Raw genomic sequence first — 27,120 nt, forward strand, 5'->3', positions numbered from 1 at the left:
AAATATATATATATATATATATATATATATATATATATATATATATATATATATATATATATATATATATTTAATTCATCAGAAATTAAAAGGGAATGCTTTGAACTGATAGGCACTTTTTACTTTTTTTTACATTTTCCTGTATTTGAGTTTTTGTTTTAAATCAAGTCATCATAATCTCACATTGTAAACAATAAAGTTGCATAAATTCCCCCAAATTTATGCTAGTAATCTTAATATAATGGGGAACCTTTTAGATAATTTGCCATATGTTATTTTGGTGTTACCAGTATTCCTGACATCTGACAGAATCAGGCGGCTGAAGACAGCGGCGTCTCTAACGAAGAGCTCAAATGTCATCTTCACATCAGAGAAATGTCAGAACTATTGATATTCATAGAAAGGATGGAATTTTTTTTATTGAGAAAAAAAAACATCCTTCCTCCTTTTATCAGCAAACATCTAGAAATAAAAAAAGACGACAGTGATTTAACAACCTGGTTGTCACAACCTCAGTAACGGTGTTTAAATAAGACTTCGACACTAACAGCAGCACGAATGAAAAATGTTACACAGGATTCTTTTTCAGTAATAGCTATTGTATTTAGTTGGTCTTCACACACAGGCTAGATGCACATTTTACTTTTAACTTTTTGAACTAATGCATACAAAAATGTTGTTGATGATTTCAGCAGAAACAGATGCAAGAACTGCCAAAGATGTGAATAACTCTGCTGTGCAGCAACCTCAGGGTGGTAATAGTTTCTCTTACGTTATTATCTTTGTAAGTACACAAAACATAACGCCACCTTGAGAAATAACTATAACTAGTACCAAAAAGGCACTTCAGTCCGTTTACCAAGGAAGCAAGAGACGGTGCTCCAATATACAAATGTAAAATTAAAACACATCCACATTAAAATAACTTTTAAGAAAATGGAGCCAGTGTTCTTTGAGATGCCAAAAGAACGGAAAATAATCAGAAATTAGGCTTCCAGTGGCGACTGCTTAACCTTTTTATAATCACCGGTGACACCGCGGTGCATGTGTTTTTACATATAGGGCAGGTTTTGACACAATTATTGACAAAAATAGACAAGAAAGACTGTTATTATTATGGTGCTTTGTAGTGAAGTGAAGTGAAATTTATTTATATAGCACTTTTCCTCAACAAGGCGATTCAAAGTGCTTTACTACACAGAAACACCAATCAGGTACAGAATCACATACAGATAAAAACATCATAATGAAATGGAGAGATACAGAAGTAAAAACATCAATCTTGTATAATCTAAATGAAATATAAGATAATCTAAATAAAATCATGAAACTAAACATATTTAAACATGAGCTAAGACAGTCAAAATAGTAGCTAAAATAATCTAAATGAAATCATGATAAAGTTAAAGCTGAACTAAACAACAATCAGGAATCTAACAATATCTAAAATATGAGCTAAGATAAACTAAACTAAACTATTTACACTGCACACAAGAAGTGGAAGGAACCCACTGCAGAAGAAATAAGGGAACCAGCACCAAAACCCTCATCCCACCTTCAGCTCTCAGCCTGTAACGAAGAACAAAATAGTGAAATCAATTAGCAAAACTTAATTTATATATATATAAATTAATTCAAAACAAACTTAATTTAATATTAGCCTCACATTTACTTTCTCTCATACATAAACTCACACTCATTCAATTAACTATAAGTTAAAAAACACCACCCGGAACAATCACGCCAGTAAGAAGACCAAGTATAAAAAGAGCATTTTAAAGAACCTGAATCTTTTAGAAATAAAGATGGGCAGAGGTTTACCAGCCTGTGAACAATTTCAGAATAATGTTCCTCAACAGAAACTTGGGAAGACTTTGAATATCCCATCATCTACAGATCATAATATCATCAAAAGATTTCAAGACTCAAAGGACAAGACCTCCTGCATTAAAACCAGCTTCTGGTTCTGTTCTGCTCAGGAAACTGTAAACTCAGTTCAACGTGCCGTCCGCAAATTAAAATGAAGAAAATAAATATGTATGTACACACAGACCCCCCCCCCTCCACACACACACACACACACACACACACACACTTGGATATATATGTATACGTATCAGTCTAATAAGCGTAGGGTCAGATGTGACGTAATAATGTTGCCTGGAGATGGACGGTGGTGACAGATGTCAACTGAAAACTGTCTGAGCTGCAGAGGCCTGTGGGTTTGTGGTTTCAGACTTCATGAAGCTCTGATAAACCGGCATGGAAAGCCAAACCACAGTTTGCGAGTAAATGTAAAAAACATGATTAAAAAAAAAATGTTAAAGGTTTTAGCGGAACTTATCTCTTAGCACTAATCAACCGATCTGAAGTGGGAGTTTTTTCAGCAAAAATGATTTCTTTTTTTTTTTAGTTTGTAAAGCTGCTACAGATCTTAATAAAACAAAGTTAGAGTAATTTTACACTGTAAAAATACCAATTAATATTTGATTTAATTTTAAACAACTGCTATCAGCAAAATATGGTAATCTTCACTGTAGCTGCAGAAAAAGATCAGGATCATTTCAAAAATGAATTAGTACAAACTAACAATTAATTACTCTGTTCATTTATTTCAAACTTGTATTAAATAAATAAAGATGTATTTTATTTAGTGTTGTTTATTCAGGTACATCATGTTCTTCAAATAAAACCCAAGTAAAAAATAAAAAACACAACACAATAATAAGAATTAATGAGAAATAATTGCTTATTGTTAAAATACTTTTATAAGTGTCTGGATATGATGTTAATAAAACCAAAATTATTTGACATTTTATTTAACAGTGTTAATATCTTCTAGGAAAATGCTATGTGGTTAGAAAGTAAAAATAGTGCAGCATATGTAGATGTAAAATAGATTTAAAAAAAAAAAGAAAGCTCCGGTCAATTAAATGTAGGTATATTCATAAATCTCTTCAACTAGACCAAATAAAAATAACAATTTAGCAAAAAAAATAAACACATATACACTTTTTTGGGTTAAATGTTTCTTAAAATGTTCAGCTTCATTTATTTTCTTTTTTAATTTACAAAAAAAAATCTACTATTTTCAGCAGCTTCTTTAAGTTTTTTCTTTTTAAAGGTTTCTTTAAATCTTAAAGAACAGGTAAGATGTGAGCTAATCAGTAAACAATTTGAGAAAACAATTTAATACAATAAAATATATATATGCTTAAAAAAGTGAGATGCTTTTGGTAAACAACCACAAAGTTTTCTTTAATGTGTTTAAAGTTTTTGTGCTCGTTTATATAGTTCCCTACAACATTTCTGTTTTCTAAAATTTCTAAAAACAGCAGACATTCTGCAGCTGTTTTTATATAATCAGTGCTTTTTCTTTTATTTAAACCCAAAAGCACTATAAGAGTGTCAGTTTTATGATTTAAAAACAAATAAACTATAAAAGAAAAAAATTGTTTCATGTGAAAAATGTGTTTCAGTTCAGTGTGGTCGGGTTCTGCCAATCTAACAAGCTATCTAAAAAAAACACCTGACATTTCTTTACATCAAATATATTCCACATCCTCTCTCTAAAAAAAAAAAGATTTAAAAAAATGTGAAAGGTGTTAATTTTGTGCCGCTTGACGCTGAAATATTACAGCAGTTTGATGCCCCTGATTCCTGCAGAGCTGCGTTGACCACACACTTTGCATTTATCTGCGAGGCGATCAGAGATGCTGTAGAACTGACTCAACCACCAGCTTGTTTAGCAGAAATGAAGCCACAAACTTCTGGGTGTATTTGTGAAACCAGATCTTCCATCTAGACAGGAAGCTGTGATCTTACACTTGCTTCTTTCTCACATGCACTCTCAGGAAACATGAAACATTTTCACCCCATAATAGTGTTTAATAACTGAGCTTATTTAAAGAAAAAAAAAAAAAAATGTTCAAAGCTGGCATTTATTTATATCTTTATGTTTATTTCCATCCATTCTTATCTAATAAAAATACTTAAAGTACTTGTATCTACTGAAAATCTCTCCGTATGACAATATTGTGTAGCTTTCATCAAACATACTGAATACTGTGACATTTACATATTCAGTACAACCAGATTTATAGCAGGAAAAACAATGTTTCCATTTGACATTTAAAAACAACAAACCTTCAGCAAATGCACTAAAATAGAAAGCGCACAAATGATCGTTATTGTGTTACAGAATTAAATAACATCTGCCTTAAAAACAAACAAATAAAGAAAAAAACTGGGGTTTCAGCAAAGCCAAGATCTTTTTTTTTAATCAGGGCAAACTGAAAAGATTAAAATATTACTTATATTATATACTAATATAACCCTAACCCTAATACTTTATTTTAAAATAAGTTGTTGACATTATTGTAACAAAACTAATTTTAAAAAAAATGAACCAACAGATCTCATGAAGCTGCAAAACAAACAAATTTTATCATTTTTTAAAATTATTTTTTAATTTTAAGATAAAAAAACTGGGGTGAAATGAAAGTGATGTGAATAGTCCTGTTTTTTAGCTGATTTCTTTTCTACCCTTAAAATTTTTTAAAGCATATTTTTGATCTGTTATCTAATACAAACTGGTGGAGAAAACAGTCCTTTTTCACTTTACGGATTTAATAAAATGAAATTTACAATAAATAAATAAAAGCTACAAACCCATGAACCAGACGCATCATGTTTATATGACCACAGCTGCTGATATTATTAAAAAGTATAAATTTGATGTCCTTCCTGGACGTGGACGCAAGAGGAAATGCAACCCCAGGTTGAACCATCCAAAACCATTTAAAACCAACCAAACTGAGCTCCAAGGTCAAAGTAACACCATCTGTTATATTTTGAATCATAATAGATTTTGTGGAAGAAGACCCAGCAGGGCTCCACTGTTGACAGAAAAACATAAAAAACATCCAGACTGATATTCACCAAACTATATGTTGACGAGCACCAAGGATTCTGGGACTGATAGGACCCCTGCGGATGTATTTCTCTTTTATTACCAAAAAAATTTATTTGATAAATCATGTGACTAATTAAGTAAAATCTCAACATTTTATTTGGAATTTTGTAAATAAATAATATTTTCTCTTTGATAAGTGAGTGACCTTTCTGATATGTTGTTTGTTATTTAGTTGCCTTTAGGTTTAGTCTGGGTTTTGTTCCTTGTGTCTTTGTTTCCTGTCATTATACACTTGTCCTCTATCATCACTTGTTTACCTGCCACGCCCGTCTCCACCTGCCCCTAATTGTAATCACTCACCTGTCCCCACTTCCCCTAATGACCCTCTGCTTTTAAAACCTGGTCAGTACTCACTGGTCCTTTGGCATGTTTCTCTTGTTGTCTGGGGCTCCTTATGTTTGCCTTGGGATTTTGGATTTAGTTTCGTTTGCTGCCTCATCAGCCCTTTTGTTTTTGTTGCTTCATTTTAAATGAATCATTTTATTTTTCCTGGAACTACAAGATGAGTTTGCGCATCAAGTTTGATGCAATCTCCACCCTTCCTGACTGATGTGATGTGGTAAAAGTTCATGTAAGTTTATCATTTTTAAAGTTTAAAACTGAACTAGTGGTGTTCAACTTAAGGAACTTGCACCATAAAAACAGTCCAGAACAGCTGTTGTACAAGATTATCTTTATTTGTGCAGATGCATTTGTGCAACCATTTACTCCTAGGCCCACAGGCAGAAACCACAGACGCCTACAGTCTGAAGCAAACCAATAAAGACCCTAAGACGTAGGTTTTAGTTCAGCTCCATCTGTATCTATGTGACAGATCTATAGATCAGAGGACATGATGTTCCACAGAACAGAGAAGCATCTTCATCAGTCTAAACCTCAGAGATATGCTGTCAGATAAGCTTTGAGGATGTTAAACACTTTACATTTGATTTTTTCAGCATATTTCTATATAAATGAAAAGTCCAGATGCATTATACATTCTGCTCCAAGTTAAAATTATGACACATGGAATGGTAATGTTGGTTGTGATGTATGGGGTGCACCTTGAAGGTAAGAAGAACAAACTAACATGTCAGTCAGGTGATCAAGACTAACCTCAACACATCAGATCAGGAAAAAGTCTTACCAGAAGATTTTATTATTCACATTTTATTTTTTATAAATGACATATCTGTCACATCACACTTTTTCTACTTGTTTTTCTGCTTCAAACTTTTATTCATTTGAGTTTTTCTCTTCCAAGTTCACTCAAGGATGGAAAGACTTTGGGTTGCTTTGTGGCAAGTTGATGAAGTCCAGTCCTTAATTTGGAAAGGCAAAGTTTGGTTCTGGTTCCTGCAGAGTCCAAATGTCAACATATCACTACTTCCTCCATGACTATAGGTCAAGTTTACATTCAAATTGTGTACATATTTTAAACTAGAAAAATCACAACAAATTAATTTTGTATCAGTAACTTTTGGCAATGAAAAACAGATTGTGACTGGACTTTTGATTTGATCCTTTTAGAAACGGAAACAAAGGAGGTGCAAAGTTGTTTTGACTTTTAATGAATTGGAACATGTCGTAAATGAAGCAGAATAATCATATGTATAGGTCTGGTCTAATTTCAAAGCCTAAAAAGAGTAAACAGTGCAGTGGTTAGTGTTTCACCTCATAGCAGGAAGGGTTCCCCACCTGGAGCCTGTTTGTGTGGAGTTTACATGTTCTCCCCGTGCACACGTGGACTTACTTCAGGTGCTCCGGTTTCCTCCCACAGACCAAAAACATGCATGTTAGGTTCATTGGTAACTCTAAATTGTCAAGTGTGAATAAGAGTGCGAGTGGTTGTCTCTGTGTCCCTGTGATGGCTTTGCGACCTGTCCAGGGTGTCCTCTCACAGTGACTGCTGAAGGTTGGCAGCTCCCCGAGACTCGGAAGGGATGGATGGAAGGAAAAGTGATCTGCATACAGTTTCAGGTACTTGACAGTCTCTTGTTGTGTGATTCTTCATTTTATGACAGACCTGGACTGCTGGTAGGTCAGTCAAACAAACACAAACAGACTCTGCATCTACAAAACCACACACTTGTAAGTTGTGCAGAAGGACATCCAATGTTCTCGTGGAAAATTAAACTGATGGTAGAGCATGTCTCTTTAAAGTTGACCTATAAACACTTGCTCATATAATCACAGAGTGACCCTTTTTATTACAAATGTTGGCTTTAACACTTCAGACAGTGAAAGTCTCTGAACTTTGTTATGTAGAACCAGAAAATAGTTTTCCCAAAAAAAGCAACTGAATAATGAACTCATCCGACCAGAGAACATGTCTATAGTCTTAAATACCCTAAATAATGATCATTATTATTTAATAAATAAAAATGAACTATTGCTGGTATTAGGATTAAGAGAAATGAGCTAAATTTACAATGTGCTTGCAACTTTATCAAAAGTTCAGAAATATTAAAAATATATCAAGCAACTAATATTAATAAATAATCTATAAACATGACCTAAATAACTTTAACAATAAATGTAAAAAATTAACTTTTGTTGTTTCAGGTACTCATACATTTTTAAACGCACTCAAAACCAGACAGGAAGTTTTTGCATTTGCGTTTTTGAGCCACTTGATGGCGGAAGAGGACAACTGGTTGAAACTGAATGAATTTACTGAATTAGCTGTAGCTTTAAGTCATTGTTTTAAAAAGACTGGAAGCACAAAATGATAAATAAGAGAAAAAAATGCAATGAATGTAAGTTTTATCAATGTGAAAATATTGCTTTTAATTTCATGTCAGATACAGAAGGCACCAAAATCAGTCTCATTTTTTTTAAAGGTAATTTTTTTTATTTTTGGAATTTTGTATTAAGCAACTTTTCCACACTTATTACCTCAACCTGATGTCAGCTTTGAGAAAAAGATCTGGAGGCCAAAGGTCAGGGCCTGAGGTCGATTTGGAGCATCCTCCTGATCATTTTCCTTCCAGAGCAGAGCTGCCAGATGAGCCGTGCACAGTCTGTGCTCTGTGGTTCTATAAATGAACACTCTTTCTGCAGAGCTTCTTTATTAGTTATCTCTGTGTTCCAGGCGGAAAAAAAAGAGCTTCAAACTTGCCACACACATCCACACCTCAAAGCCAAACCTGTGCTCCAGTGTGTCATGTTTTGAAATGCTTTTTCCAGAGCAGCAGAGAACCTGCAGCGTTTTAAGATAATGATGCCTGTAGAGTTCAGCTATGAAGCTGCAGGTTTCAGAGGGTGAGAGCAGCTGCAAACGCACCTGAGTGACTGGAGATCCTGTATCGTTAACCTTTAAAGATGCACATTGTTAGAGGTAGGCTGATTTATTCATGCATTTGTAAGTTGATCACAAATTGACCCTTTTTATTACAAACAAATGTGTAAGACCTGTAACAAAGAATGATGGCTCAGAACTTCTGGAGGATTGCAGCTAATAATCATTGCAGCACCATCAGTCTTGTCTTCTGAGAAGACTGGATGTTACTGAATGATTACTTATTGTATAAATTATTGTTATGATCATACAGTATTTACAATTTTATTTTAATGTCTCCAGCTGAGATCTTCTACTCTTTTTAGGAGTCCATTTCTCTCCCTTTCCAGTTTATTTTCAGTGTAAGTAGTTTTAGTGTCATTGTTTTCATAACTTTGTAAACTAAAAGAAAGCTTATTATATTTTTCTTTAGACTCCTGGTCACAGAGTAAGGTGAAAGTGAGAGCAGAGAAGAAAATAAGATGAAGAAACACCCCCGCTGTAACTGCTGAACCATTGTAAGCGTTAAGAGGTGAGGAAGTTAAACTAATGAACACTTCTCTCAGAAACTTAAAGGAAAAACAGTTTTTTCTTCTGTTTTTTTTTTTTTAATATTTTAAACTCTAGGCATCATATTTGTGCAGTGATGATTCGTTTTAATTAGAGGTCAAAGATTAATGACCATCTTATCACTGTTCTCACTCAGCCATTCCCTGGTGTCTGGTCCAACACAGAATTAATTAGTGTTATTTTATTATTGTCATGTTGGTGATTATAAACATGTGGCTGAAGATGCCTATTAAGATCTCAGCTGGGAAAAAGAAGACGAATAATGCAGGAAAACAAGGTGGGACTGAAGCCGGATATGAGTTTTGGGCTGTAACTAACAATGTCACATTAAACATCACTGGAACATCTTTTGCCTGGGTTTCATTTTCTCACGGGATGCATGAACACGTAACGTTGGCTGATGCAGCCTTGTTATTTTCACTCAGGCAGACATGAAATAAATAAATAAAAGAAACAAGAAAACACAACTCTGAGTCTGATGAACATGTTTGAGTAGTGTGAAATTCTTTCATCCAAAACATGCTCTTATCATTTTCTTCCCACCCACAACATCACAAAGTTATTTATAACATCTCTGCGACTCAAAGCTTAACTCTTAACTTAACAGGAAACCAGCACATGCAGATCACATAACAAGGGCATGGGGAAATATGCATGTCCTTTTACATGACACATACTAGGTTTGTGTCATTTTAAATTTATAAAATCTGCAGACCATTGCATTTCGCTTTTGTAAATCTGTGTTGAAATAGAGTTTTTCAATCCCAGTCGAGTTTTTTTTTTTTTTTTGTTTGAGATTTCTTTTTCATACTAACCTTTTTTTTTTTTTGCACCAAAAACTAATAAAATTATAATTGTTAAGGCAAATAGTGGCATTTTTGTGGTAAATGTAGAGTAAAAAATGTCAGAAACAAAAGGCAGCTTTGGTCCACAACTGTGTGAATTTAGGCAACTTTTAAAAAGTTAAAGATAAATCTGGCTTATTTTAATTGCAAACTAGTCATGAACAGCACTTTTAATGCTGAATGTGAATTCTTAAAGATTTTAGGCATTCCCTCAAACTTGTTTTCCTAAAAGGTAAACATGTTTGGTACAAGCCTCTATCTGCAGAAAAAAGAAAAGCTGCTCATTTATTTACCTGTACAGCTAATTAGTTGCTGCTTAAATGGTTCTCTAACAGTGCAGGAAACACTGCATTATCTCCCTGAATGCACCGTACTGTTAGCGGCTGCTTGCTGAGGACTGCAGGTGGTGTTTAATATGACGCCTATTCCGTGTGACAGGCTGTTCCACCTGAGTCTGAAGAAGAGAGAAGACTCATTTGGAGAAGCAGCTGACCACATTCAGTTACACAGTGTGAGAAGAAATGCTGCTCACATTTTTCCTCACAGTGTATGGGAGTGCTTCATCCATGTGCTGCATTTGAAGTGGGTTTTGATGTCAGCTTCATCTATTATGAATCGGGTGACATTTCTCTGACGCCAGCTCCCAACGCATCTCTTCAGAGGAGTGGAAACAGGCACACAGAAAAGACAAACACTATTTTCTGTGGTCTTTTTCTCTCCCTATGTTTTCCCCAGATGAAGGATCTGCAGTCGGATAGGGTGATAAAATAAAAGGTACACATGATGTAGGGAATCAAACAAATCAAAATAGTTTATTAGAGAACAGGATTCATAGTTGAGGCACAACCTCACATTTAGTATAGGCACTGAACTACTGCACTGGAGTCACAGCCACGACTCGGTCTGAAAACCAAAGCCTGCCAGCCACACAACGCTGGCTACAGCTACATGTACAGCGGCCAAATCAAGATGTAAGACTATTTCTAACAAAATGAGCTATTAACTTTTATCACCTATAAGTAAAAAGCAAATCAGAATGAAAAATAGGGGTTCCATAATGTAGGATAATGCTTCATGTTTTTAGGTGAGCTGTTTTCTTTTTGTTTTACATGAAATGCAAATACTAAAATGCAGATTAGCTCGTTCAAACTGAGCCAGTGTTAGCATAATTTGCAAAGGTGATGATGTCAAACAAACAAACAAAACCAAATCAGAAGCACATTTGAGAAACTCCGCACTTGGGAAAAGGTTGATGCTACTAACATGGTTCTTACCAAAAGCAGACGTTTTGTCACATCTTCTCCCTGGATTAACTGTATTTTTGTCAATATTGTTCCAAGCTACTTACTTTTAAACCTTATGGCTGCAAATATATTCTAGCCACAAATAAATGTTAAACAAAGCCAGATAGGTTGAGTTAAATCATAATGGATCCTTTTGTCTCTTTTAAATTCTTGGTTTTAGACTTGTCCACTCCATTAGACCCTCATAACGGTCATGATCCCAGAGATTTTGTTTGTTTTATATTTGAAGTTATCTCTTGATATTTGTTATTCTGTTTATAGGTTTTCAGTCATATTTTTCTTTTTGTTTGATTTAGATATTTGCCTGTGGTCATTGTTTTTGTTTGCTACATTTTCCATTGTTTTCCTCAGTCCTCCTGGTTTCCCAGCCCCTCACAGCTCTCCTTCCTCATCAGGAATCACTGTTAAACACAGTTGTGTTATTTATTGGTGAGCCTCATCAAACACAACACAAAATCACTGTGAAGTAAAATACAGTCTCCTACCTTTTCTTAAAATGACCATAATAAGATCATCTTCAAATGACATTTGTTTGTTTAAAGAGGCTGATTTGTTTGGTGACATTGGTTCCAACATACAGTCTCACATAGGAGACATAAGTATGTAGATTTTAGGCTTAGGCATCTAAAATTCCTCGTTACATTTAGGCAATTAAGAACTCCTTGTTTAGCAAAGATAAAGCAGCACAGTGTGCCACATAATACATTTTTTTAAACCTTCTATAATATCTCTCTTGAAGTGGTATCACTTCACAATAAGGGCTCCTTTATTTGGTTATTTCTGAGTTTGTAAATGCTTCGTAAAGCACCGAGAATCATTTATAAAACACTGTTTTTATGATTTGAAGAAATCAAGTCCCGTATTTTTATCAATATCTTTGCAATTTAAATGTTAAAAAATGTCAGCAAGTTACCTACATGTGAGCACTATGAGTGTTTGTAAAGTTTCTTTTAGCATTAAGTTACTTTTTAAAAAAAAAAATTGCAATAAATTACATTTATCTGATTAAATAAAAGTGCAGTACGTGATTTGCCAAACTGTCAGCTGCTGCATTGTTTAAATGTCTTTATAAATGATTAATGCTTTAATAGTTTTTATAAACTCATGAATAATCTGTTTATAAAGCATTATTAAATTCTTTATAAAGATGTTTTTATTGTAAAGTGGTACCACTAAATCATTTGCAAAACACAGAAAACACAACAGCACCTTAAATAAAACCACCTCCTGATTATAAATATATTGTGTGTCACAAAAAAAGAACAATTGATTTCTATGAGTACAAACATGCTGGCTTTCATTTCATGTTTTTCTGTGAGATTGGTGCTCTGTTTTTAAAAAAAGGGATTTTTTTAAACCACATCAACTCAACATTGTTAACTCATAATGAGTGTTAACTCATCTGTGTTGCAGCTGTGTTATAATTTCAAGAACATTTCAGCTTGGCGTTTGCTCGTGTTTTCTGAATTTGCAGCATTTTCCCCTAACCATACACCTGTGCTGTCATATTTGAGAAAATGTCTTTTTAATGAGCTTTTGTTTGGTGTATTTATGTGTGCTTGCTCAAATTGCAGCGTTTTGAGCTCTCACGGCCCCTGAAATGAAGAATAAACAATTGTTTGTATTTTACAGTCTTCTGTGTGACATTATCATGAGGCCTGTGTGTAAACTGTCACCGTGGAGTTGTTAACTGAAGCTGTGTAGCTGTAATGCAACAGATGAATCCTGTTCTAAAGCAGCGTTAATCCTCGTTATCATTTTGTCAAACCCACAGATCTGATCTGTCGGTGCGTCAGTGAGCCTGGCAGGCTTTGGTGAAGGAAGCAGCCTTTCCTGATGAACATCACATATTCTTACCACACACATAACAAATTCAATCATTTCTCACCTTTCACCCTTTAATATGATCTCATTCCCTTCTTGTTTTCATCCCAACCAACACTTCAGCGTCACATTTATCTATCAGTAACAACAACCACAAAATATCCAATTACCACGATTACTTTTGTTATTACACTACTGTAAATTTGCTTTCTGCTTATGAGGGAAAAACTTAGAAAAAAAGGCATTAAATGAATCTGGTTTGATGTTGTGACAGTTGTATTGTACTGTACTGAGGCACACAAAAACCGCCTCTTATTAGCTCATTTTCAACAACACAAAGTGCTTCCTCTTGTGTTTGGTGCTGAGTGATGCTTAACCTTCAAGTGACCAGCTGGGATCATCTAACAACAGATGTACAATTTAAAATCAACCATACTGTTTCAATTTAAAAATATGAGCAAACAAAATACCTTAGAATTACTTTATTCTGATAAAAAAAAACACCTTGTTGTGTAAACATTGCATTTGATAATTGAATAAAAACTTTTTGTTAGTTGCTTTAACTTTTTTAATTTATTCCAGTTTGAGTACAATATTAAGATGGATCTGGATCCAGTAATTTATTAAACTGCTTTGAGTACTAATTTGAATCTGCAAATGTGTTTTGCTTTAATAAATTGTCTGGTCAGTTTAATAAAATGTTATTATTTGACTAAAAAAAAATCCCAATACCTAATGTAGCCTGCTAAAATTACTTTTAGGTTATGGTAGAATAAATATTTGAACAACATTTAATCTGTCTTGCAGTAAATAATGAAGAATCAGACAAGTGTAGAATCTTGGAGAAGATGTTTAGGGGATAATATAAGAGTGAACCTGCTGCTAAACCCAGAAGAAAAGAGAAAGATTGAGTAAGACTGTCAAGAATGAATATCGGGGCTCAAGCAGGGATCTGGAGCATCATAAAGACAGAGCTCAGCATTCAAACACATGCTGCTTTTAGGGAACTTTTACACAGGTAAGATTACCATTTGACCTATTTTCAGTCACTTCTGCTGTTTCCAGAAACAAACACAAGCATATGTTTTAGTTTAAACAAAGGTAAACCAAATATTGTTTGGATTTTGTTTCTTATTTTGTGATTTTTTTTCTTTTGACTGATCTTCATGACTTTGGAATGAGTACATTTAACAACTCTGAAAGCTTAAAAAACAAACAGGTAAAACCTCATTTTATGTTTCTATTTTATGTGATAATTTAAGTATTAAGTGAAATTATAGAGTGAAAGCAGGTAGGTCAGTAAAGTATTTTTTTCATGACAGTCAGGTTTTTCTGACACTATTTAATATTTTAAAACTTTGTTAAGAGCCAATTAATTTCCCCTTTCTCTATAAGATAAGATAAACTGGTTATCAGAGGCTTTCAGGTTTATCTTGTTAAGGGGATTCCAAGAGTTTCATCCAAAAACCTTCTCCAGTTCAGATCACGGGTTGGAAGTTTTCATTTTAGAAGTCATAGTAGCGACAATCCTACTAATCGGGTCGGTGAAGTCACATAAAACCCTGAGCCACCTGTCCGTCCTGTGAGCTGAATGGATTTATGTGTCTGCAAATGATCAGTTAATTCTTTCTGGGCAGATAAACGAGTCATTTGCAGAGCAGATTTTTCAACGGAGCATCCCTCTCACTCCTGTTGAGAGAAACAACCTACAGGAACTAAATGTTTAATCTCCACGATGAGTCAAACCAGTTCCCACAAATCCTAAAATGCCCTTATTATCTCTAATAGACCCTGAGGACAACTGCAGGCCATAAAAAGCTTCTTCCAGGTCCCGAGGGGGGACATTACACAACTGCTTCATGGATTAAAATCCTCTGAGCTCCATGTTTAAAATAGATAAAGTGTCTCTTTAAATATTTAAATTGGCATTCTAAAACTATTGCTGAAACTGTCATCAGGATTTCACTGACACTGATTGTCTCACATGAATTAATAAACAGTATTGCACAAATTTAATCAAGAATGAATTAGGATTTTAGTCACATCTACTTTGGTTCACGCTGAGTCCAGCTGTGTCACTTGAGGGTGAAGTTTTGTGTGTAAAGTGCATAGTTCTGTGTGGGCGCTCGTATTGAAAGCTGATTATGCACAATATGTGACTGTTCTTTTTTATATAAGTCATGGGGGTAAAAATACTAACTTTTATGCAATTTAACATGAATAAAAAATATTAAAAATTGTTGTTATACCTCCCCACATAATGTCTCGTTTGAGTGAGTAGAGAACTTCTCATTTCTTTGTTTTGTCTCTTTTTTTTCCTACGTTTGGTACATTTTGTTAAGCTCAGAAAGCCTCTCAAATCACATTTTTACACAGAGTACACAGCAATACGGATCCACTGAGACCACAAAGCAGTTTACCAGGTTTCTACCGTCACTGCAGGGAAACAGCACAGTACAGTGAAAGAGATAAGAACAGGAGGAATACTCTGGGTTTGCGTTTTCCAAAACGTCTGTACAAACCAGGCTGTGCTTTGACATAAAGAAGTGAAATGACAGATAGCGCTGATGGCTGGTGAGTGTTCTGGTTCAATCCCAGAACTAAAAAAAAACCCACTGAAAATCATTTGTTAAACTCATTAAAAGATGGCAATACAAACAAAAAGGAACATGTTTTGTTCCAAATGTACCTTTCTTATTTTTCTAATCACAAATAATTATTTTTACAGGCTTTTCTGCTTAAATATACACAGTACATTCTTTCCAGAATATAAAGCTGTGCTCCTACTCATCTTATCCGACCCAAAAAGTTGAAAATAAAAATGTTTTATTTTATTTTTTTAAATGCATCTAAAAAAAATAGATTTTCTACCTATGAAAAGCATTTCAAGAACACACAACTACAGCGACAAACACTTTGGGGAACCCAGCTCAGATCTGGACACCACGACACATCTGTCACCTCACAACCTCAATCCACAACACAAACAGCTGGGGGCAACAGAATGAGCAAACATGAACAATTAGGAACAAGAAAAGTATTAATCACCTAAACTGTCACAATCAAGGAGATTTGTTTTATAAATACACGCCCAAATAGGAAACAGAAACAAGAACACATGGATACAGTAAGCTAATGTAAGAGACCCAATTTCTGCTACCAGCGGGTGTTGACATTGTTCCGTTTTGCCCAGGAAACAGACCTCAGGTTACCCACATGGAAGAAAAAGCAAGAATAAAATGAAAGAAAATACTGCATTAGATTCATTAAACAAAACAGAGTGTAAATAAATCCCCCCCTCCCTCCCCTTAAACACACACATACCCACACACACACCGTATGAGATTCCCCCCTCTCGTTTTGTCAGAACCTGAGTCTGTTAGCCTCATATTTGTAGATTAAGGCACAGAGCATGCCTACAGGACCCTAAATGTGTCTTAAATGAGGGAGTGTGTAATGTGTTTGCAAATCTGAAAAGGTAATGTCAGAAAAGGCAACTTTTTGGGGGGAGTTACTGTATATGAGAGATTTAAATGAGCTTTATGTAATTTTGCCAGTCAGTGGTGATTTGAACATTAAAAACTCAAGATGTGAAGTTTAACTGATTTGTACCAATTAATGTGCACAATGTGTGTTAAATCTAGATGCATTGGTTTGTTAAGTCCTTATACCAATAAAATTAAAATCCAATCCATTCAATAAGTAAAAGTCAGGAAGTGAAAAGGTAAAGTGTAGTTACATTTGTGTATGAAGAAAAAAACTCCTTTCTTCATTTCTTACAATGGGCAGTTTTTTTTCTGGCTGCACTTTCTGCTGCTTTTCAGTATTTTTTTTTTTTCTTTTTAGCAACACCTACAGTTCAGGCAGAGAACTGCAGCAGCACTGGTGTAAACAGCAACAAAGGCCCGGTCCCAATACTCGCACTCCACCCTACTCCCCTCTATGAAGTGCGTACTCAGTCGAAGTGCATATAAGCGTGCGTGTGCAGCAGGTTACAAGCATGCAGACATTCAAGAATTGGGACAGTACAGGTTACGTCATCGACTTGTGCCTCTGTGTCGTAACTGTGACATCCAACATGGCGAGACCGGTCGCTGTTTTGGCAGCAATAACTACCGTATGCATTTTAAGAAGGTGCCAGTTTGATTTTAAACAGTATAGGTATTTTTGCTTTCCAAAGTCATTGCAGGAGATATTTGGCTGTTCAAATGTGTTTTGTTCTGACATGTAGAATACAGAGCAAAGTTTGATAGTATTCACACATGTACAGCAGAGTGAAACAAGAATTCTTTCGATACTTTACATTTAAATCAGCTTTTTTCGTGACAGACACAGCTTCAAAATGACACATGCAGCGATAAATTGTGGCTAAATACTTCGCCGAAGTCCGCCTGGATGCGGGCTTAGCCAGAGCACGAATGTGGTACACAAAGGGGGCGGGGCTAAAGAGCACTCCAGAGAATTGGGACACACTACGCACTCAAACTCTTCAGCGTGAACGCACATTTGAAGGACACGAGGGTGGAAGTGCGAGTATTGGGACCGACCAAGCATTAAACTTGTTTTATTTTTTATAATAAAGAAAAAAAAATTACTTTTTTCTGCTGAGTTACTAAGAGTATTAAACACATCTGGTGCTGATAGGTTTATAAATTGTGCACAAAGCCTCATTTTTGTGTAATGTTTGACTCAATTTAATGAGAGTATTTTGCAATTTTAAAACCAATTTAAGACCTGTTTGTCAGTGATCATTTTTCATTCATTTCAACTAATTAGTCCTAATAACTGACATAGTACCATTCCTTTGCTTTGTTGTATTATATTGCATGTGTTGAATCAAAATCATACTGAATCGCATCATATTGGGATTACAGGCTGATCACATCATTTCAGTTTTTGCAGTCCATGTATTTTTAATGAATCGGATCTTTGGCATCATATTGACATACAAATCAGCCACAAACCAGGGATGCACAACACTTTTAAAAACCTGTACAATAATTTTAGAGTACAAGTTTGTAAAAAATGCCTCTGGTTCTGCAGATTTACTAAAATCTCTAATGAGGCAATACCCCATTAACCTTGTTGTTGTACACTAATGCACCCATGCAACAAGTGTCGTAAGAACACTGCTGTTCACGTTTCCACTTTTTTGTGCACAATTCACTCGTGGCCTGCTGAAAAAATACAGAATGTAATTAGCTGCTACCTGCACTGAAGCATCCCACTCTTTTGTTCGGCTACCCAACCTGCTGTCACAAGATTTCACCCTGATGAGTAAACAGCCTGGCACATACATCACATGGGGAGCCAGAGAGGCATGTTTTCAACTGGAAACAAATTCAGGATTTATAGAGCATCATCTCAGTGCAGCATTCTAATACTGACAGGGTAAGAGAGGGAGAGAGAAAGGTTTTAAAAAAATCTAGACATCCGTATGAGAGCTAGCTCTGGCAAAGTCCCAGCAGTTCATGGGAGCTGCAGGGCGACATGTAAAATGGATGGGAATGCTAGAAAGACAGCAAAGGAGGCAGTGTGCAACCCCCAGACAGCGTCTGATGATGGGTGTGAATTTGCATTTATACACCCACTCAGGAGCACAACAACACTCATGCAACCATGAGCTGACACAATGACACAGTTGCACATAAATGTTGAATGTACACCTACAGAAACTGGTAACACTGGGAAACTGTGTGAATGTGTCAGAGCTGAACAAATTATTATCTGTTATGTTTTTCTTAATTTGAAAAACATCATCTGGAGAAAGTGCTGATTTTTATCCTGTTGGAGCTCATCACCGTGCCGATACTGCCTGGAAGTTCTGTTTTCTGTTTTTGTCTTCAGCAGGGGCAGTTTTTATGTGACAAAACAAGTATCATCAACCTTATGCATGTACTCGCTCCCTTATTTTTTAAAACAAAGCCAAATTAAGCTGGTTAAACATCACCCAGGTTCATGAAATATTCTACTCTTGAAATCAAAATGGATGTGAAAGTCAAGCACACTGACAAAAACTGATGAGGAAAAGGTGGTTATATGAAGGTTGATGGTTCAAGCCCAGCTTTCTCCACCACATGCTGAAGTTCTCCTGGGCAAGACACTGAACCCCAGGTTAACCCCAATCTGTGAATTGCTGTGTGAGTGAATGTGACTCGCAGTAATCAGTAAAACTAGGAAAAAATGCAGATAATTGAATGGGATGAAACTGGAAATGCAGCTCTCTGCAACACATGAGAAAACAAAGATTCATTTATATTTATAGATTTCATGACAAAAAAAATGTTTATAGCTTTTGTTTATAAGTATTTTAGTTTTCTTTAAGACAACACAGCCACACAGCTTGCTGGTCACTTGGTCACCAGGACTCAGACTTCATTGAGACTGCAACAAAACATTTGTGTGTTTTCTCACAATACTGAGTCACGTTTGAGTCGCCAGCTAGTCTCCAGCAGTCGCAGCCCAGTGAGCCCACTACCTTAAGCTCAAAAACCCCATCAAGTTTGCTTTTTGAATTCTCATCGATGCACCTTGTTGTTGTTTGCCAAAACTGTGATATAAGGTTTCTTAATCAAATTAAATGAACATGACCTGACTAAATTTCACCTCACCTCTATTAGATGATTCTTCATCATGTTGTTTCTCTGCTCCTGCCAGCTCTCTTTCCTTGGGCTGCAGGAAGCTGTTTTCATATCTGATGCTCTGATAGCAAACTGTTCGCTACCTGCCCAGCACCAACCAGTAGACAGACTCTGTTTGCAGAACATTCAGCCAATAAAAAGTCATTGTTTCCTCAGGAGGAACTAGGAATTGCCAGAAACACAACGGCAAATGAGCCATAATGTAGCACCGTGTCTGCTGGATGTGTAAATAGGCAGCTGTTGTAATATCCACCTGAGCTTTATTTCCAGCTTGTGCAGCTTTTACCCCAAGTTGCTAACACATTGTTATTTCTGCTCATTATAACAAGGTCATTATAACAAATCCTCTCAGTGGAATAGTACAGCGCTGCAACATTAAATGAATCCCCTGCAGCCCTGTAAACTTATGCAAACAAACAGTCTTGCTATATTGTGTTCTCTTAAACCATGAACTTTTTGGTGTAAGTGGGCAGGTTAAATGTAAGTAAAGCTAAATCTCTACATGTCCAGAACACAAACCTGTGGAACTAGAGGATCAGATCTTCAAATAAAACAAGTGGGAATTATTGTTATTATTGTAATAATAATAATAATAATAATAATAATAATTTAGTCTAACAAAGGACATTTTAAAAGCCCCAAATCCTAGTCATGGACAATGTTAGTGCCTGGGCCTAAATTGTCTGTGGCATTGCCTGAATTTTACAGTAAATTCTAAATTACGACAAATAATTCCCATTTATTTAAAATATAATGTATATATTCAACTGCTCTCTTTAACAATTTGTTTACAATGTTTAGTTTTGCTGTTAAGTTTATTGGGTTTTCTTTATTTTGTCTCTTGTATATCATCAAATCTCAACAGAGACGATAAAACGGGGAAGTAGCAGAAGTTAAAGGAAGATGTCTTATTTGAGTTGTGTTATATCTGTGAACTGAATAAAAAAAATACGGAAAAAGTTTGTTTGTGTAAGCATGTGAGCGAATGAGTAAAACTGTAGACCTGGAATTGTCCATTCAGTCTTGAAAGTGTGTGTGTGTGAGTGTGTTGGTGCTCGGACATATGTGACAGCTTTATAGCTTGTAAATAACATAAGCAATTAGGTGTACACAATGCTGCAGCAGGAATAAGTGGCTGTCAGCTGCAGCTGGCAGCTCATCTGAGCTCTCTCACAGCTATAGATGTCTGACTTTGTTAGTGAGGTCTACTTCAGAGAGAATGGGAAAAACATATAAGTTGGACAAGACAATGAAACAAGTATGTTTGTGTCTTTGTTAGTAAGACAAAAAAAAATTCTTGATGCCAGAGGCAGCTTTCTGTTCCTGTAATTATAAATTTCTCCAGTTGTTTTCTGTATTTTGAGTTTGTGATTTAGTTATTTCAAGTTGTTTAGATGTCAGATATGAATGCTGCCTGCAGATGATGCACTGTGCAATTAAGGAGGAGGAGTGTGTCTTGAGGTTTTGCTTTTTGTGCATTAGGTTGTTATGGACCATTAACTGAGAATCACCAAATCAAATAAGAAGACTGAATCAGATTTAATTTTCCACTTCACTTTCTTTCAACACAAACCTCTAATAAACTCAATTAAACCTTTTCCAAGAACCAAAGAGGATGACTAAATCAAATTTCAGAAAAAGCCGTAAACCAACTCCAGCTATGATGAAAACAATAATATGCTTGAAGTTTTAATGTCCTAAGCTTCCAATGCAGAGCTGGTTGAAGTACAATCCCATTTTTAAAAAAAAATTGGGATGTTTAGTAAAATGTAAATAAAAATAGAATGCAATGATTTGCAAATCTCATAAACCCATAATTGATTCAAAATGGAACATAGTAAATGTATCAAATGTTTAAACTAGAACATTGTACCTTTTTTTTAAAAAAAAAAGGTAATTTTGAACTTAATGGTTGCAATTCATCTAAAAACGTTAGGACAGGTGCATCAAAAGACTGTAAAAGTAAGTGATACGAATAAAAAAAAAAAAAGCTGCACAAGCAATTTGCAATGAATTAGGTTAATTAGCAACAGGTCAATAATTGGACTGAATATAAAAAAAAACATTTAACAGAAGTCGAATCTCTTAGACAAAGATGGGCAGGGGTTCATCAATATGCAAAAGCTGCATCTAAAAACAGTGGAACAGTTTCAGAATAATGGAAACTTGGAAAGATTTTTAATGTTTACTGTTTTGATGGTATGAGGGCAACTTACACGTCTGGAAGGGCACCATGAATGCAGAAAAGTATGTAGAAGTGTTAAAACAACACGTGTTCCCATCCAGTAAGGAATCCAGCAAAGAAAACTCAAGAACAGCTAGAATCCTCCATCAGACCAGAATGGAACAACATTTCCTCTAAAACCTCCAGCAGCTGCTCTCCTCAGGTCCTAACAGAATAGAGAATGCTTCACAGCGGGAAACATGGGCTGTTCTATCCATAAAATTCAAATTTACCTGTTTTTATGTTCCATTATGAAGAAAATATGAGTTTATGAGATTTGCAAATCATTGCATTTAGCTTTTACTTAGATTTTGCACAATGTCCCAACTTTTTTAGAACAGGGGTTATAATTTGCTGCAGCACAAATCATGTGAGTCCCGAATGACTCGGGTGTTTCAGTACATTAAATTTGAAAAAAGAAGCTACTTGATAATTTAAATTTAAATTGTTTTAGTGATATTAGCTAAAGCACTTTTGGCTATATCAACAAATACAGAGTGTCAGAAGCAGCATGAATCTTTTCTTTTTTTGGCCAAAGCAACAATTTTTTTTTTTTTGCCTTTTCATTTTACCAAGAAGGATATATTTCATTCTATAACTTAACCAGCTTAAAAGGAAACAAATCAGTTTTAACATTTTGCTTAGATATATTCACATCAGGGTATTTTTTACAGTATATATATCATCCACCTCCATCTAGTTGCAGTTAATAATAAACTGAATAGCTCTCACTCAGGGGGAGATGCCCATCATGTGACAGGAAGTTGATTTATCTGGATGCTTCAGTGCAGCAGGTAGGTTTACATTCACTCCATGAGTGAAATCCTCCCTGTGCTAAAGCATGAGCGGCGGTTTGAGCTCAGTGATTGATTGCTGCGGTGAAAGGATGGTGAGATGTGTGGCAAAGCAAAGCGCTGACAAGTTCAAGCACAGTCAATTTTTCCTCAATCAGGAAAACAGTGACTGTGACCACCATCAGCCACTGCTGGAGAGAATAGACCGACTGGCAGCTTCTGGGCTTGTTTACAATGTGAACGCATGGTACGGACGGGTGTTGTTGAATGCTGTGATTGTGGTTGTAGTGCTCACATTTACAACATTCTTAAAAAAGTCATAACAGACATTCACATTCTCAGAACAACACTGTCAAAAACTCAGGTGATAGAAAAGTGTCCGACCGTTGTGTCGCTGCAGAAGTAAAGAGCAACACTGCTGCAAAGAAGAGATTCAATTATGGCCCTAAGTTCCTTTAATATCCAGAAAAAAACCCTGCTTTTATTCTGAAAAATGCTCAACAGTTCGAAGCCGTTTTGTTTCTTCAGACACTGAGTCAATGTGTCTGTTTTTTGCTTCTCGTTGTCTTCCTCTGATTTCCCCAGAGTAAAAAAAAGTTGTCCTTGCCAGTCACAGCAATCCACTTGAATGTCCTTAATCTTCTATTTGTTCAGCTCTTTACAAACTTTGTCTGAAACTTCCATCTGAAAAAGCTTGTTAAATGGCTAAAAAAAGTCTCGGCGTAAAAGAGAAATCCATCATTTGAGCATCAAGGTAAAAAAGTATCTCAGCGCAATCTGTGGCTTCGATTCATGTGTACGTTTTTGAGTTTTTGCTCATACATGAATAAAATATCAATGCCAGATTGCATTTATTCCTGCACTTGTGTTTGTGCCTGTGTGCGCGTGTCACACTGTTTCCTCCAAGCAGAGGGCTTCCACAGCATTACTGGGTCCCTGGGCAACTCCTCCAATCACAAACATCATGCTGGTTGTCTGCAGCAGAGCAGAAGAGCAACGTGCAGTGGGCATGGGCGCCATGTACTCCCAGCGCCGCTTCACTGAGTTGTAGCTCTCCACTGAGCCCAAAGGTGACGGCTCATTACCTGCAAAATGGAGAAAAGAAAGTTAGGATTACAGCTTCAAATTTGAAAATAAGCCTCATTCAGATAGGGAGGCAAATTTTATCTGAATGTATAAAAGGAGAGTAATTTCCAGAGCGCATCAGGGTTTTGTCCCAGATAAACCATAATCGTTTCCTGTTTTTCAGTGAGCTGGTTGTTCCTCCTGTAACTTCCTGTGATCTCCAGAGAGACATTCTTTTTTAACAGTTATTCTCCAGTTTCTTGCAAAAGTATGTTTTCCTTCTCCTGCTTTTTTATAAGCTCAGTGTGGAAACGTAAACCAGACGTGCAAAATCTCCAGCTTTATGAACACCAATATTCAGGGTTTTATGAAATTCTCAAAGCAGCTTTAAACTCAGAAATAAATAAAACAAAATTCTTCATGCAAACATTAGAAAATAATCTATTTAACTATCTATGAGGAATTTGAAGTTGGCGCTAATTTTATGGGGCACAAAGAAGACTGCTGCAGAAAAGCAGCATGCTGACACCTGAAGACCAACACCTGGAATATTTTGTGACCCGTGAATTTAACTCGCTTTCAAATGTAGCACAACATATTTGAATTCATCACTCGTTGCATCAGCAACTCCTGAAAGCAAAACTGACACACTTTGCCTCCGAGGCAGCAGTGACACACACAGGAATGAGCTAACTCAGCCACACGAGAGCTGAAAGCTGATAAGAATAACACAACCTGGCAACGACTACCCATGAGTCAACCTTTCTGAATGTCTCACACATACACACACATCCATGCACACATGCACACACACACACACACATTAAGGGTAGTCTAAATTCAATAAAAGTAAGCTAGTGTACACAGACAACCTGTTACACACAAACAATTTATCTGTTCAAACTGGTTTCTTGGTGTCTTATTTTAAAACAACTGCAAGATGATCAATTTGTAGTTTAAAGTGAAACTTATTTGAATTCTTCAATTTCTAAATTAGGTAACATTAACTGAATGTGCCACACTCATATTAGTTGTACATTTTTCTGTGAATCAGTTTCAAAGCTGCAACTGTTCAAGAGTAGTTACGGACTCAAAATTAAAAGAAAATTGTGAGTGCAGCTACATTTTAAGCAGCCAGTTTTTTTTTAAAACATTGCTTATTTTGGTGTCCATGGCTTACAAAACTGTGTTCTATACTGTGTGCATTACTCTGCATTATTGCCAATGTTGCCACTAAACATTCTTTATATCTTTCTCTTATAGTGCATCATAAGGTGCCTTTTTACTGTAACATTTATTAAAATCAAAGTAATACGGTTTCAGAACCAAGAACTTTGCAGAATTCCCTTTAAACTGTTTTACTGTCCATCAAATAGTTAGTTAGTCTGCCCAGTTCCCCTTAACGCATGTTGTGCCCCGGTGAAACACGTGTTTCACATAAACCTTTACTCATAACAAACCAACACCAACATATTTTTCAGTGTAAGTTGATGTCTAAAAGTGCAAAAGTGACCAGAGGTCAAAGCTTTATTATGTTCACATAAACCGCTTTGACATTTTCTTTTTTTAAATTGGAGTTGTTTAAAAGCCGCAAAGATCCACTTTGGAACTTGCCCAAATCTTCTTTAAACTGGGACTTTTCAGACATCTGGCTGCTTCAGGTAAGACACTGACTGCTGATAACTCCACATACCCCCACTTTAAAAAGACCAAACTATCCCTTTAAGAATGCCATAAAAAAGCTGAAACCACCAGTTTTACAACAAAACCACTAAAGGACAAAAGACTACACTTTTGAAATTTTTTAAAAAACTTGAAGTGCAACATGTGAGGTCTCAACAAAAATTGTTTTCCTCTTCAAAAGGTCTGCTGTAATCTCCATCTTTTTCCCTTTCCCTCCTCTCTTTCACCTCAGGTGCAATGCACACTGTTATTATACATCCGGCAGACCTAAGTTATTGCAGTTTCCATGGAGACCCACATCACAGCAAGTCCCTAAATTATATGGACCGGAGAGTGCGTGCAAATGTCTGTCAAAGGAAGACTATAATCATCATTTTGTTGGAAGAACAAAGTGGCAGCGCAGCTTCGGCCTTTTCAAAGTATTCCAAGCTTGCCCATCCATTGTCTCCTTTATCATTTCTTTATCACACACACACACACACACACCCACATACAAAAAACACCTTGCCACGAGACACTCAAAGGCTTCCTGTCGCTGCTTTGATTCTCGACTCAGACGTCACATCAATTCACCAGCTGCTCCTCCTCCTTCTGACCTTCATTTTTCATCCTCTTCTTGACTGACATTTTAAATAGCACCTCTTGTTTTTCAATTCATAATTAGTTTTTTTGGGGGTCTCTTATTGTATTTCTATTTCTATCCTAACTTTAGAAGCACTTTTGTTTTATTTTAACCCTGCTCAACCTGCTGCTGCTGTTACCTTGACTTATTCTTGTTCTTTTCTTCCTTATTAGCCCTCCACTTCTCAGATTTTCTGACCTCTTTTTGACTTCATTTTTTCCCCCAGTGCCTCTCACCAAAAAAGTATTATTTTATTCTGACACTTTTACTTATTTCAGCCACTTTTGAGTGGTTTTCTATTCTGTGTTTCATTTTTTCTCTCCTCTTCCTTTCTTTATGTTGACTTGTGTAAAAAATTAACCTCCACATACAGTTAATATTTGTTCCAACACAGGAACATCACAATTGATCTTTACTTTTAATATTTTGCAGAAATAATTTTTGACTCAGTCCTTTGAAGTAGAATTTTAACTTTAATTTTCCTTTAAAGTTCCTAGGATGCACTCAAGATTTGGATGAATAAATTTCTTTTATGCACAATATTTTTTGAATGAAAAAAAAAAACTAATTCAACCTTCATACATTTCTATCTTTCCAAACATTTGAAAGCCTTTTAATAAAGGCACAAAAAGGGGTTTGTTGCTGTTTTACCTAATTTAAATGTGTTGGTTTTCACTGCCATAGTTGGTTTGCAGCCCTTTGATTTTGTAAATTATTAACTAATGAAATTAATAATGTTGTTTGCAATGAAACTTTCATTTCAAACTGCTGTTTTTAATACAGTCAATATGGACACCATGGAAGAAGAAATGTTGTATGCCAATGAGGAAAGTCCTGTTTAAATAAAGGCAAAAAAGGGATGAAATCAAAAATGACATTTAATGTGCCCTAAAGAATCACTGTCATGTTATTTTAAACAAAATGTAAGAAATTGCTGTATACATTAAATACAGACATAATATTAAAGCCCAAGTAAAACAACATATGTTGAATAACTGTCAGGTAATGTCTTTGTTTTTGGGATTTCTATTTCATCACAAATCCATGCTTTTACTGTCAGTTTTTAACACTGCAGTTAAATGTTGTACAATTGTGTATTTTTACCTAAACTTTCCTAAACGTAGCCAAACAGTCTCAGTGCCTAAACCTAACCAGGATAAGAAACTGTCCTAAATTAATCAAGTAGTTTTGGTTGATGAACCTAACTAAATATTTATAGTACCTAATCTTAACCTAACCAGATGGTGGCTGAAAAAATACACAAACAAAATATAAATTTAAAAAATTACATTTATTGTCACCTAAATTAAAAAC

General features: G+C 35.6%; 2 protein-coding genes across 2 annotated transcripts in view; both read right to left on the reverse strand.

The window, feature by feature from the left end:
• zgc:103759 (U8 snoRNA-decapping enzyme) overlaps positions 1-27,120 on the reverse strand; it is a 576,073-nt gene that overhangs the window by 173,715 nt on the left and 375,238 nt on the right. The window lies entirely within an intron of this gene.
• The window catches only part of LOC108233037 (kelch domain-containing protein 8B), a 149,177-nt gene continuing 144,262 nt past the window's right edge, over positions 22,206-27,120 (reverse strand). The window contains exon 6 of the mRNA XM_017411203.3: positions 22,206-23,521. Within this exon, the coding sequence (XP_017266692.1) occupies positions 23,325-23,521 (197 nt within the window). The 3' untranslated portion in view covers positions 22,206-23,324. The remainder of the gene's footprint in view (positions 23,522-27,120) is intronic.

This window comes from Kryptolebias marmoratus, linkage group LG8 (genome assembly GCF_001649575.2).
Source record: "Kryptolebias marmoratus isolate JLee-2015 linkage group LG8, ASM164957v2, whole genome shotgun sequence".
Taxonomy (NCBI): Eukaryota; Metazoa; Chordata; class Actinopteri; order Cyprinodontiformes; family Rivulidae; genus Kryptolebias; species Kryptolebias marmoratus.